The sequence below is a fragment of the Toxorhynchites rutilus genome, chromosome 3 (assembly GCF_029784135.1).
Source record: "Toxorhynchites rutilus septentrionalis strain SRP chromosome 3, ASM2978413v1, whole genome shotgun sequence".
Taxonomy (NCBI): domain Eukaryota; kingdom Metazoa; phylum Arthropoda; class Insecta; order Diptera; family Culicidae; genus Toxorhynchites; species Toxorhynchites rutilus.
Window position 1 is genome coordinate 102,870,312 of NC_073746.1, and position 15,319 is coordinate 102,885,630.

Here is a 15,319-nt window from a genome sequence, read left to right on the forward strand (position 1 = left end):
CTCTGTATCGAAAGTAGTTACATGAACGTTCTAGGAAATAGATGAATGCTAGTGGATAAAGTTAATTGGATTTGCTATTGGCATAGTTAGTTAAAAATTGTGTAAGTCCACAAAAATTATGAAAAAAAACAGAACAAAATTATTTTTTTGATATTTTTTGATATTTTTCCACTACATCTAAAAATACTTCGATATGATGTGTTCACCATCTTCATGTGTTGATTTTTCACGCAGTTACAGCATTGCATCAATCACCCAAACATTTCTGCTTCGCATTCTGTTCCTCTATTTTTTTTCGTCGACTGAACATACCGTTTTGGCGTCAAAGGTGTCCCGCAGTGTCGCTAAAAAGTGTTGATCAACAATATGCACACAGTCACGCATTTAGCCTGTTTACCAACAGCTCAAATGATAATCGCCGAAAAAAATGCAGAGTGAAAGGTGAGAGACCCTGCTCCATCCTCACTCTCCTAATAATAACCAATTTGACAATGTTTCTCTACGCTTATATTTTGAGTCTGTAAACAATTATTGGAAATCGCCGCTATGCTTACTGAATATAATAGATCCCAACACGCGGGAGTTCTTCTCGTTGTTCTGTACTAACACTAAAAGTGCATTCCGGTTGAAAAGCTACTCACAATACTTTTAGAATACAAATATCAGTACACTATATTTATAGAGTAGTGCGTTCATCACACAAACACAAAACATGAAGGTGGTTTCGTTAGTATTTATATAATGCAATACCCCACCGGCTGCAATTCATCAAGAATACCACGATTCTTCGCGATCGTTTTATTTTCACACGTCGGAAGCACGTGGTTCTGTACCAAATAAAATTTGATAATACAAATGGAATGATTGATAACGAAAAAAATTCAAATGAGACATCTTATATACTGTTGAGTGGCGTTTCGAACGACATTAGTGGGAACAGAATCTATTTGCGATTATACTTGTCCTCGCATAGGGTCGTCTTGATAATGCAAACTATCCTCTGTTATTGTTGAGACTGTGTGTTCAAGATAGAATATACACACTTTTCGTTCTTTCAAACTTGGTTCGGCTTCACCAACTATCAAACACAAATAGACTCCAAAGACACACAGCGCGCTAAAGGAGTGTCTTTCTCGTTGTGAAGCATGCGGATTTCCTACACAAAACTTAAATGTGGCCGTTCATCTCAAAATGATATCCCTGCTACATTTGAATAACTTGATAGTGGCGTGGATTGGCTTGTGAAGCTCTAAAATAATTATTGTTTAGATATACACCCAGGTTTTTTTACGCGGTTTCTTTGCGTGGTTTTTTTACGAGGTTTTATTTACGCGGATTTTCCAATCAACGCGGTTTTTTTACGCGGATTTTCCAATTAACGCGGTTTTTTACGCGAATTTTCCAATTAACGCGGACCAGTGTAATATCACATCTCACCCTCAGCTCACATTTTTCTCTCATGTTCCCTTAGAGCAAATTACGGTAATTAGTGCTTGTAACGGAGGTTAGCGCTTAGAACCGCACCACGATTCATACGTGGATTTTAGGTGTTGGGTAACGGGGAGCTCGCCGGGCGGTACAACGGGACGGTGTTTTTACGAGCAGCAATTCGTGAATGTCTTTCCCTGTCTACTTAGCTCTGGACGGTACTGGTACTGCACGTGCATCGGCAGAAGAGTGTACAAATTACTAGGGAATCTTCTAGCAACAGCAGATGACCTCATTCGTGTGGAAAACCGAGCTATAGCTACCAGTAACCAACGAAATTGCAGGAAAAAACTACTCGTTTTTGGAAGCGAGCAACACTCAACTTTTTACTTCCGTTTTACGTAAGGATAGTCCCATTTGATATCTATCATTAGGTGACATGGTTTTTTACGCAGATTTTCCAATTAACGCGGTTTTTTTCACGAGGTACGTATCCCCCACGTAAAAAAAACCTGGGTGTAGTTACAATAAGTTTCGAAACTCAGACACCGCTTCAGTTGGCAAAAACTCCAGGGAAAAGTCCCATGCAAATTATGTTTATCCCTTGGCGCGGTCTAGTTCCATAACACAAATGATACAGAGCTCAGCGCGAACAGCGAACAACAGTGGAACAATTTGGGTGCGTGCCTGAAGATGACGATACTCAAACAAATAACCTCCAGGGTAACATTTTCCACATGGTTACGTTCTTCACGTGTGTGATATATATTTCATCACCATTCCATGTCTGGAGGCAGCGTGGACGGCTGTGTGAAACTTGTAGTTTGTTTTGATGGAAGCGATAGCAAATGCGTTAGGAAAGTGCCAGGTTTTATCCTTTTCGTCAAACACACTCATTAGGCATTCTTGCGCGGCTAAGTAGGTGGAAATGGGATGAATAGCAAATATAAATTGCTGGAAGTGTAAATACTCTGCAAGCATTTGTACGGATCAAGAGAACGTGAGCACTTCTCCCTAAAGGATTACCTAACGATTTGCAGTGAAATATCGAGTTCGGTATTGGTTCGACTGTGTTCAATTATATTGGCTCATCACGAATATGTTCATTATTCTTTAATCTCCAAAAAAGAAAAATATACCAAAAGAGATGGAAAATAGAATTGCTACGAAAATTACATGATAGAGTGGACAGTATATTCCCTAAGCCCATCAAAATCTCCTGGACCAGTTGGGATGTATCCAGTGCTGTGACAGAAATGTAAGGCTATCACTGTTCCACTTCTATCATTTGTATAATAGTAGGCTATATTCCAAGTAAAAGTCTGGGTTTTATTTATTCGTAAGATTGGAAAACGCGACAGGACGACTCCCAAAGCATATAGCTTGAGCTTGAGCTTGGGTGGACTGTACAATTCGTAGTTGCTCTCCGTGATTGACCTGAACCAACCTAATTGCACAAAGAACACACAGAATGACGCTTGGGACTAGCAAATCATTCTCGTTGTGCAATTTTTGGTAATTCGAGCTTTAAATGGTCAATAAAGACGCCGGCCACGTCTTTACAGTCACCAGGGGAAGGGAGGGAATGTTAGTATGATATTCGCCGCCCGAAGGCCAGAAGGGTCGCCTATATAGCGTGGTTCCCTAGCGTTTATCATGGATGGGATAGTTGTTAGTGGGGGAAGGTAAATATCAGGATTCACTGTGGTAGGTGATGTGATTTTGTGAACGCTGTTCTCAATCACTCATTACTCCGCGATTTTACGTACACGTCACCGTCGAATTAAATTAAACACAACAAATATCGCAACCGAGGAAAGAAGACAGAACGCAAGCAGCACGTCTAATCTGCACCGATGCTAAGCCCAAACTCCTATATTACTAACTGGAACTGAACACGGAAAGACGAAAAAAAGTCCAAGATCGACCACAGTTCGATAGGAATGTGAGAATGGGAAACACAATATAAAAACTGAATCAGGTAACCGAAATATGAAAGTGGATCTAAAATCATGGACAAAAACCAATAGAATCTGAATGTAATGTCTCATGAAATCTCACAAAAAAAACGTTACGGGATAGGCGACCAATTTAAAAAAAATGTTTTACCCTCAATGAAAGCTAACGCAGACAACGACTGTTTATCGGGAGATAAAATTGAAAATATGAACTTACTAAAATAAGCTGGCAACCATGACATCTGTATATAAAGCTCATGCTTGTAATTATTGAATTTATCTGGCTCACGTCTCATGTCTCGTGAGACACACATGGACCTTACTGGCCGCTCAGAGAATGGTATAACACGGAGAAAATAGAGCGTATACCTTTGAATGGAGAGAATGAATCTACAATCTACAAACAAGCACCTAAAACATATAATAGAAAGAGAGACAAAACAAATTTTCAGGTCCAAAGCTCGAATGAATATAGAGCGAATGTGTATAAATTATCTTTAATTAATCATTCTGACAGCTGTATTTCTTGGATACTTTACAATCTAGAATTAATTTTGGAGTGAAAAAATATGTGGAGAGCAAAAATGGATGGATGGAAAATGGAGAGCAAAACTGTCCCTAGTGAAACACAAACAGGAAGACCATCACACGCGGCATTCTCACTATGTCACTTTTCCGTTCTCATATATACGAACCGATATCAATGAGCTGAGAGAGACTGAGAAACAGAATATGCTTCACTTATGTTTCGCCTTAAACATTAATAAAGGTAGAATATATGCAAAACAATAACAAAGATGTTAGATGCAATGATTATGCATCTCACAGCACACCATTTCCTGTTAACTGCAATCACCACAATTTCTTTTCACTTCTATTTTTATCACTCTAGAGAGGAGGATATTTAACACTCCTGTACTCGCGTGCAAAATCATAACACGTATACTCGCGCACGGTGTCACAGACCGAAAATTGAACTTCTCTGTAATGTGGCCATTGTGTATTTTTCAGGCTTTATTGGCATTTATTTGAAGAAGAGGGTATGATTGAAGAAAAAACCCAAAAAAATATGTTTTCTTCGTCTTTATTATGTTTTAATAGTCATCTAATTCAGCCTCCTCAAAACCGAGTAATTTTCGATACTCCAACACAAATAACGAAATTCAAATTTTTCGCTGTTATTAATTAAAAGTAAGCAACTGAATATAATTAATGGAAGTATAAAGAGTTATAAAATAACATAAAAACGTATTAATCGATTGTAGCATAGCTACGTGCTCGAAACAAACATATTTTCTACATTTCATGCAGTTGTTGCGTATTTTCCGGATCTTTTATCGAAGAGAAGAATGCATAATAGGATAATTACCAGATGATAAAGGTCCTGGAGTATGAAGTTTGCATATTCTTTGTCTCTGTATTCTTGGTATGATATAAAATGATTTCTAGGAACTTCCTTTTCTTTTTCTTGTTTTCGTGTTGATATTGTCCATTATAAAAAAAATATCCCCGAAACTGTAACTGTTAAAAATTACCTTAAGCCACCGTTCAGTTTATAGTTCACTGTTTACAATTCTCCACAAGTGAAATTAATTCACAAGTGTGTATATGTATGACCATTATATTTAGCGAATAACTATACGAAAGTCAAACATTTATATTTTGCTTTTGAACGTATGAATTTAACTCAACAACAGAACCAACAAGAGGTTGCCCTCAATGAGGGGTTCTGTTTCCATTGTTGTTGTCTCTAATTGCCGAAGATCTCATGTATAACCTGACCAACTTGAGACACGAAGTTCTTGGATTCACTAATGTTATAATCATTTTAGTAAAGGTAAATCCGAGTTTACTTTTTCTAATAGAATGCAAACAACCTCAAACCACACTCACGTGGTGAAAACTTGAAAGAACTCAGCGTTAACCCTCCAAAAACAATTAAATTTGCCAGAAAAAGAAAGCATAACATTGCATCTCTTACCCCCACAAGAAGCTGTTCGTCTGCCGACTCAAGTCACTTTTAGTTTCCACCTATTCTTAATTCATAGGTACTAAAGTGCTCAGTTTTTTTTGAAAATTTCCCTTGAGATCTCATCTTGGAGACGTTTTGTCCGTTTGAGTCTTTTATACTTTAAGCACAAGGGTAGAAAGTGTAAAAGAGCATCTAGGGCATTGGAGGGTGCACTGGTCATTCAGTTTTTGTTTAAAACATTCATGCATTACCTTTTCGAAGAACGGCAACAGAAAATCTGATCTGAATCGGTTCTATGCCAGCGGCGGTAGCGACAGCATCCGCAGAGGAACAAATATTCACTTTCATTTTTCAACCAAAGAACACAGCTCTCACCGCATTAAAATAAAAATAGGTACGTTTAACAGAAAGTCTTCAATTCTTTTCAGGCGAGCTCCAATGAGGGCTGTCATCAGCTCTAATCACGGGATTGACAGTGGTTGTAGAGGCGCTACTTTTGTTTTAGAGGTAACTAAAGTGCATCGCACATGCCTAACTGTCAGAGCTGTGCGCCTTGAAGTCGTTACAAGTCTATTCACCGATTCATGCAAAAAATCTATACGTTGTTCCATCGTTCGCCGATCAGCCCCACAAGAGATATTTGCCGACAACGGTACCAATTTTGTAGGTGCGAGCAGAGAACTGAAGGAAGAATTGCAGAAAATGAATACAGTAGAACGAAGTGATTCAGCAACGTACGAGAGATCTGGGAGGGAAAGCTGGTTCTTATAGTGGATGAAAAGACCAGGAATCGTTGGATTGGAGGGCGTGTACAACGCACAATTCCGGGACGAGATAGAGCTACGCGTCGGGCAGATGTTCTCACCTCATGTGATATTTAGCAGCGACCTATTGTTTAACTTGCATTGTTAGATGTGTTAGGTGACGCCGAAGTCAAGATTTTGGCGACACAGGGAGAAGAATGTTTAGTGTAATACTAGATATTAGCTATAATTTCACCCTGTAGTCTTGAACCATAAAAATAACAAGAAAAAGCAACTGTTACAAAAGATTATCAATATAAAGAAGATTCGACAAAACTCAAAGAAAATGTAAATTTGTTTTCGAATAAAAAGGATTCTAGACTGTAAGTAAAATGAATTGATACAAAGTTGAATTTAAAAATAAAATTATTGCAGCTTTAGCTGATTAATCGGAAGATTCGAGTTTCTTCTAATTAAATTCTGAAAAAAAAAACTTCGACGAACAGTGGTCCGAAAAATCATTTTTTTTCGCACTTCTTGCACAAAATTACTTTAAAAAAACATAACTATTGAACCGCTTCAGATTATCGACATATCAAAATGAAACCAATGAGCTACTCTTCAAAATTCCAAAAAAATCCCTATATTGCCTGATTTTCCAGTAATTTTTCAGAAAAATTCCAGTAATCAAGTCCTCTACTAGTACTTTAGTTGTAGTTCCTAAAATATTTAGTTAGCTTAAATAATGAAATTTAAGAACGTCTGTCGATATCTTCCAATAAATGAATTATTTCTGATTTTTAATTGAGTTAAACGACGACTGAGAAGTGTCGTAAAAGATTTAAAAATATGTATTTACTAATACAGTTCAAAGTTATCTTGAAATACTACTACAGAATGAGTCATTTTCACTTCAAGCCGTCAAATATCAAAATAGTCAATAGTCAAAAGCTTCTCGAATCGTTTTTCCTCCATTTTTTTGTCGGAATCAATGACGGAGAGATCAAGGATACATCAACGCTTCATAAGCTTAAAAACCAGTGCCTCGGATCAGTTGCAGCTCGCGTGAGATGACCAATTCACTTTTACACCATCCATCGACACAAGAAGAAGTTTGTTCAAATATACATTTTTCCCAGGCCTTCTTTAAAATCTGCAAGTTGATCTTTGATGCTTGAGAACGTCTCAAGAACAATGGTGTAATGTAAAGATTTACCAACTCCTTCTCTTCTTCATTCCAAATCTGAACGTTAGATCCATCTGTTCAAAAAATCGTCGTTTTGTTCAAAGACCCAACGGCAATGTATAGCTAACAATGTTTCATCGAGCCAAACATCATCATAAAGCTCATTTTATAACGCCCTAAATGGACGTTCTCAGCTTTCTGACTGTCATGAAACGTTCTATTCAATACAACAAATTTTTCAACAGTGCGGAGATTTCGAAGAAAAATAAAGGAAGGGAATTTATTGCCAAATACCAGTAAAAACAGCGCGAATGTAAAAGTCGTCTACTTTTGCGCTGTTTACCCTTCGGAAGGACTAAGCTCACCTACAGGCAAAAGCAAACAACATATACTGGAAATCCACAGAGAGTCAAACTAGTCAAGCACAACTTTTCTGGTATCATTAACTTTCTAATTACTGCAATAATCGAAATTCTAATTGGCGGAATTTCATTTTTTTTCCAGATTGGTGACAAAATTCCCTGAGGTTTCCTGAATTTCAAAGATTTTCAAGGTAGTCGACACCCTACTTCAGAGAAGTTGTTCAGAATGTTGATCCAGAACATTGTACGTTTTCATTTAAACTCTTACTTAGTTACAATAAAACTTAGAAAAACTAACTTCTTGTACTTGCGAGATAGTTGAGTTTTGTCTGCAGAAAAATTAAAGAAATAACAACTTTATGAAACTTTTCCGAAGATACATAATTTCTATCGCTTACTGCTGCCGAGATATAACTGTGTTTTTTGGAAGAGTGTCTAAAAACTAGTTTTTTTTTAACTTAAGTTCCATCTAAATTACATTATATCAACTCAATATGTTCCACAAAGTTATATGTGACATCAAAATACACAACTCCTCCGAAGACACTAATAGACACTAATTTGCAGTCTTATGGTATATATTATAACATATATCGTAAGAACGATTCCGCGTAATATGCATTTGAAATCTCTTAACTTTTCGTTACGTTTTTCGTAGAGTGATTCCCTTATATAGAAATCAAAGACGTAGTCCTACGTCAAAATTGACATAAAAAATTATGTTCTCGAAAGTTCCCAAGTTCGAAAAGTAGTATGGGTTACATTCCAAACTTTGACAAAAAAATGACGTTGAGTATGGACGCACAGACGTGCACATTTTTGAATAATTTAGTGAGAAAAAGTAACTAATTTTTTTTGTATCCACTGTACATCGAAACGGTGTCATTAAAAATTTAAATTGTTATAAATTGTAATTGTAATATATTGTTAGTTATACTGATCATAAAACTCAACTATCTCGCAAGTACAAAAAGTTTGTTTTTCTATGTTTTCTTGTAACTTAGTAAGAGTTTAAATGGAAACGTATAATTATCTGGATCAACATTCTGAACAACTTCTCTGGAGACACCCAACCTCTAAAATGTAAGGTTCAACTAGAAGAGATTTTTGATCATCTTTTTTCAGAACTTTGCAATGGTCCAAAAAAAATCTTTTCAGTCTTTGTTCAATATTCCTATGCGGCTATAATCCATTTTTTTTTGCAAGTATCATATACTTGTCTATAATATGATATGTCGATGATCTGAATCGATCCAGTAGTTCAAAAGTTATGAATTTTAAAAAAAGTGATTTTGAAAAAAAGGGAAACAATATTTTTCGGACCACCATAACACCAATACGGGTTTAATATTTTGCGATGAGGAACAAAACTATCACTTCTCACGAAAATTTGAGAACCACTATATCGGTTTGACATGGAATGGATGTTTTACAAAAATTACTATATATTGTTTGGCAACTTTTCTCTAGGTTCTGACGCTAGCTATAGGAAAGGCAAGTCATACTTTGGACTCTGTGACATACACCGGAAAAATATCCCATGCAGAAGCTGTAAAACGTTTTTGTAAGTGCCTCTCAGCAAGTAGGATCAGTAATTCAAAAGTTATGATTTTTTGAAAAAGGGGGAAAAAATTTGTGAACACTCCGTAAACTTTGAAAAATCATAACTCAAACACGAAAAAATTGTCTCTCTGATTTTAATATATGGAGGGAAAAAGGGGGCTTAGGGTAAATTTTTCGATATTGTATTTTTTTCGCGATTCGGGTCCAGAAAACCCTTAAGAATCGATTGAGACCCATCAGAGTTGAAAATTGAGGCCGTGAAATGGTTTTTTGTACAAGATCAATTCAAAAAGTTTATTAAAAAAAGTAACAAAACAATTTATAATTTTTTTTTCTGCGCAGTTTTCTCGGCATTTCGGTTTTCGAACATTTCGATTCGGTTCGGAGGTTCATATTCATCGAATTTACTTTGCAATTCTTTCAACGACGCATACGAATCCATCACTTCCCACACCGGTAACAATTATTTAGAACAAAATTACGACTGAAAAGTATTCAAAATCAAAATCAAAAATACGAGTAACGCGAAAACCGCAAAGTAATAAGAAATATTCTGTCTCCAAACAACCGAATAATACTTGTAATACCTTAAACCCCATTTCTTCCCGGACGATCACATATGTTATGTAGAGAAAAGTTTGAGTTTTTTTGAGAATCGAAAAATGACCCAAGGAAGGAGTACACGAAATTGGGGTTTAGAAAAAATGTCAAATTTTTTCAAAAATTGATCTACTGTCATCTCGAGATTTTGTCAAAAATCGATACTCTGGGACATAGTCTTTTTTTCGGAATACGAGACAAATCGTATGGTATAGGGGCCAATGAAAATGGTCATTTCGATTTTTATATGGAACTTCGTGCGAAATGTTGATTTACACGATAAAATACTCAATTCGAAATATTAGCTTAATCGGACTTCGTTTATTAGTGTCGCAAACGTTTAAATGTGATTTTTTTGAAAATTCAAAAATCACCCAAGGGGGGAGTACATGAAATCGGGGTTTCCAAAAAAAAAAAATTTTTGGTGGCGAATGTCTTCAAATCGCATGAAACGTCGAGATTTACTGTTATCACGAAATTTTTTTTTGTCAAAAATTGACTTTTTGGCACTGTCCTTTTTCTATCTGAAAAGTCGATTTTTGGCAAAAAAAATTTTTTTGAGATAACTGTAAATCTCGACGTTTGATACAATTTTAAGACATTTGGAATCAATGAGAAAAAAATTGAGAGCGCCGATTCCATTTACTCTTTCTTCCCTTGGATGATTTTTCGATTTTAGAAAAACTCAAACTTTGACGGCTGTACGACACTAGTAAATGAAGTCCGATTGTGCATATATTTTGCATAAGATAGTTTTTCATAGGAATCAACATTTTTAAGAAAGTCCCGTTTGAAAAAATGATTGACATGATTGACAATGATTGACATAACAAATGTATGGGGAAATAAGAATGCTTCCAATTTTCATCCATTCAAACCATTCACAGACTATGTGATTGTAATGTTTAGCATATAAAACAAATATTAGAAAACTTCCGATTCAATTGGCATGCAAATCGTTAAAATCCGTTCGCAGCAAAAATAATTATTAACGTTAGCTTTATTTCATAAAAACGTTACCTGTTTTCGGATTTGACACCCTTAAAGCGCCGCATACACGCACAATACTATTGTACCAATTTATTGACACTATTATTGAAGGTTGTCCACAGACGTACAATATTATGGCGCCACAGTCATATTTGTGCAATGGAATTGAATCGTTTGGAGATGATATTGAAGTTTGTACTAAATATTGCGCAAGGCTCGATAAACTTGAGAATAAAATACTTTTCGGCGTTTTTGATGGCCATCGCGATAAACACGTCCTCGAAAACGGCCTGTAATTTTTTGTAGGAGAACACTCATTTAACACTCGAGAAGATGTACATGTAAACATAAACATTGACATTAACTGAACCAATATTGCACAACGTCACTCATTGATCATGCAATATTTTAAGCGTTGCACAATAAATATCTAAATTTTTTATATCGTACAATATGTTGGACAAAATTTCAATATCAGAAACACACGCTCAATATTATTTCACAATCTCCTGTGTTGTGCAATAATATTTTAGATGTATGCTTAATGTAAGACATAGTCCAACGCCAAAAACATACGGATCTGAAATACGGGATAATAGAATCCATTGATTTGTAAGCGTTGTTCGTTTGTAAGTCTTTCCATAATGAAATGGCAATGAAAACTACACATTTTTATTTTTGACTATTCACTCGTTTGTTGAATTGTATTTCAATAGATCCTTTAGAAGAATAGAAGCCGAAATAAGTGGATCTAATTATTCATAAACTATATCCGTAATATCATTATGCATGATGCTATGCACTTCTCACCGAACGGTTTTTTCAATCTATCAGCAACCCAACTTCACAGCTGTAACGTTTTGTATGGAATTGGAATCATAACATAATCGTCACTATCTGTTGAGCACTCCCTTGCACAAACATTATTTCCCGTTGCTCACAGCATAAGGCTGTATGAATCATGCTACCATTTTGATTGCGTTGTCTCCTTGTGTTTCTCATTGAATGATCCTTTTTCGGTGGAACGAATTTTCACCAACACAATGTTAAAAACGGTTAGACAAATTATAAGAATAAACATCACGCTTTCGTTGAATCGCGTCACAGTTGTACAGATACAATCTAAATATAATGAGCAATTTTTGTCACTTCGCACATTTGTTAGAGGGAGAATGGTAATAGTGGACCTCTCTAAATTCCTATGGCTATCATCAAAACATCACTACGTTGCAAACAATTCATTCAAAAAACAATTCATTGAGACGAAACACACACCGTCTGTTTGCGGGGGAGGATATCACGAGCCTACACGAGCATTCATCTGTTTGGGTTCAGTACTCACCTACGCAGGCCGGCAACGGTCGGTTCCACGTGTGCTTAGCAGTGCAGACTAACTCACGACTGGGTTCAGCTGTGTCGGGAAACACGAATAAAGGATCACAGACGTATTTTATGCGGTGCTCGCTTCGACGAACCAGCGTCATATGCGGCGGTGTTGGCGATGGCAGCTCACAGCCGAGTGCTAGTAAAGGATGGTTCGGGAGAAAAAGAGAAAGAGAAAAAAAAAGCGAGAAAGCTATAGCATGGAAGTGCATGTAATCAGCTGTGCTTAGGGTCCACTCGAGCGCATGCCAGAAAGGGATGGATTGATAAAGTGATAAATGTGCTGAAACAAAGAAGGTGCCGTTCTGTTTGCTACTATTAGAACTCGGGAGCAGCGATGAACTACGGAACGGTGCATTCGGGGTATGCATAATCACACTAATATTCCGTAAGAAAATGAATTCATTATGACTTGTAGTTCAACTTGTAAGTTATGCCATATAACAGCAACCAGAAATGTTTCCAGTTTCTATTGAAGTCGATGCAATCCGTTGTGGCATCTTCTATGGACTTCACTACAACATAAAAGTTAAATACTGGAGAAAGTAACTGCTAGCATATTCATAATCATGTTTCTTCTCTCTCCGAAGGCGTCGTCTTGTCTGCGTAAAACTTGGTGAGCAGACGAAACATCGGTTGATGACCCTATTTCACGAACTCAGGGAAATATTTCGGATTACAACAATAACTACTGTGTCGCAAATACTCTCTAATATTCTCATTTAGAATTACGTTACCGCAATATGCAATGCATTTCTTCTCGAGGTTATTGACGTTCAAATTTCATGGCTGAAAACAACCAAAACATCAATAGCATATAAACCAACATTGATATTCTAACCACACCGATTGGCTACCGGAAAGGCAAACAGCAATCATCTATGGTGGGGCTAAAGCCATGTTTTTCGTATATTTCAAACTTCAGTCGAAGGAAAATAGAACACGAATGTAGGAAGGAAAAAAACCTTCTTCACCGGAGGAAGAACAAATCGAAGAAACAAGGAGGGAAATGGCTATGTTCAAATACCAACCAGCCAGCGGAAGGAACAAGTTAAGCGATTGCATGTTTATATCGGATTCGAGACACGGCATGCATACGCGCTGCGATGTTATTTTCCGTCCGCCAGAACATAATTCTGGTTTGGTGCTATTTTTAGAGTTCTTGACTCTGTTCAAGTAATGTTTTCTGTAGCTTTATGATTGTGATTGCTATGTGTGAGAGTAATGATGATTGTGTGGTGATAATATGCAGCCATCGTTTCATTACTACCTGTTTATTTGATTTTGATATTGATAAAATTTGATAATTACGGCTAACAAAATTCTAATCTAATTGTAATGCTAATTTTTCCCAACTATTAATTGAAAACGGCTCAAGAACGTACACAGTAATTTACTTATTTTCATTAAATTCATTTGATATTGCGGTTTTTAATATCAAATGACGTAAATCGCAAATTTTGTATGCAAGTATAAGCATAATTGGTCGGTTACTTAACAGAGCGGACCAAGTCGCAAAATTAAAAATTTCGAGTTATTGATTGCATTAGGTTAAACATTTTGTTAGCTACATTTCACATTTATCGGATTTCGAAAATCACGCGTACAGAAGGAATAACTTATCGAAATTGTTTTGAACGCCCAATGAAAACCCCTTACAGCACCAAACTTCAAACTCGTTTTTCTCGAAATCATAAAAATGTCATATGGTCCGGTATGACTTAACACCGACCAATTGGGGATATAATATTTTTCAGTTATCGTGAACACTGCTCTGAATATTAGTTTCCCAGAAAACCAAAAAAGAACAACCAGTCTTCTTCACTTCCAGTTTCATGCAGCACTTAAAGGGTGTTACAACAAAAATGTGGTCGACTTTAATTGAACGCATTTCTTTCAATCGTGCATGGGAAGCCTCGAACATCTCTTATTTTAGAACATTTTTGGACAACCAGCAAGCCTGGATCTGGGAAAAGTCGAAAACCGACGTTGCATTTTCTTTGCAACCGAGACCAATAATTTTACAAACGCCGAATCTATATAATATCTAGGCCAGATTGATCATATGTCAAATCGAATGCTGGGGGTCTCCGTAGCCACATTGGTTGCGCGTTCGCTTAGTAAGGATCGATCGTGAGTTCAAAACTCAGGGCCCTCATTGACCATCTTTGTGTTGTTACAGAATAGCTACGTCCACGCAACAATCATCAGCGATGGAGATCGATCCACGGTCGAATAAAGATCGATTCGCAAAGGGGGTCTCCGTAGCCACATTGGTTACGCGTTCGCTTAGTAAGCGATCGATCGTGAGTTCAAAACTCAGGGCCCTCATTGACCATCTTTGTGTTGTTACAGAATAGTTACGTCCACGCAACAATCAGCGATGGAGATCGATCCACGGTCGAAATAAGATCGATTCATCCATACAACTGCTCTGCTCTGACACATCGGGCTGCTGTTCTATAAATAACTCAACAATAATCAATCAACTGTCTCCGCTGTCCGGTGGTCCAACTGGATAATGGTAGAACAGAAAGAATATTCTTACGCCTAAATGGCTACTGTGTGAATGTACCATATGTAATGGTATAGAAGGAATACTGGCGAATGACAACTGTGTAATGTGCTAATTATAGATATGATAACCATGTGACATGTACACGATTAAAAATCGGCTCTGTTACATCTAAAATGCTAATGAGCCTTAAATAAATAAATGGGATGAAAAAAAAAGGTCGATTCGTCCATACAACTGCTCTGCTCTGCAAGAAACATCGGGCTGCTGTTCTATAAATAACTCAACAATGATCAACAACTGTCTCCGCTGTCCGGTCTAACTGGATAATGGAAGAACAGATAGAAAACTCTTACGCCTAAATGGCTACTGTGTAAATGTGTATCATATGCAATGGTATAGTAGGGAATAGTCTAACGCCGAAAAATGGCAACTGTGTAATGTGCTAATTATAGATATGATAAACATGTGACATGTACACGATTAAAATTCGGCTCTGTTACAGCTAAAATGCTAATGAGCCTAAAATAAACAAAAGGGATAAAAAAAATCGAATGCTATTAATTGATATTTCACAAATATTGAAACACTCAACTTCACTTCCTTACACTTCACTAAT

General features: G+C 36.7%; 1 protein-coding gene across 2 annotated transcripts in view; it reads right to left on the minus strand.

Moving 5' to 3' along the window:
• LOC129779793 (uncharacterized) overlaps nt 1-15,319 on the minus strand; it is a 375,110-nt gene that overhangs the window by 17,392 nt on the left and 342,399 nt on the right. Inside the window, exon 10 of one of the 2 annotated variants that reach the window (XM_055787495.1) lies at nt 12,145-12,324. The exons of the other annotated variant lie outside the window; for it this stretch is intronic. Within the exon in view, the coding sequence (XP_055643470.1) occupies nt 12,145-12,324 (180 nt within the window). The remainder of the gene's footprint in view (nt 1-12,144; nt 12,325-15,319) is intronic. 2 annotated transcript variants of the gene reach the window in all.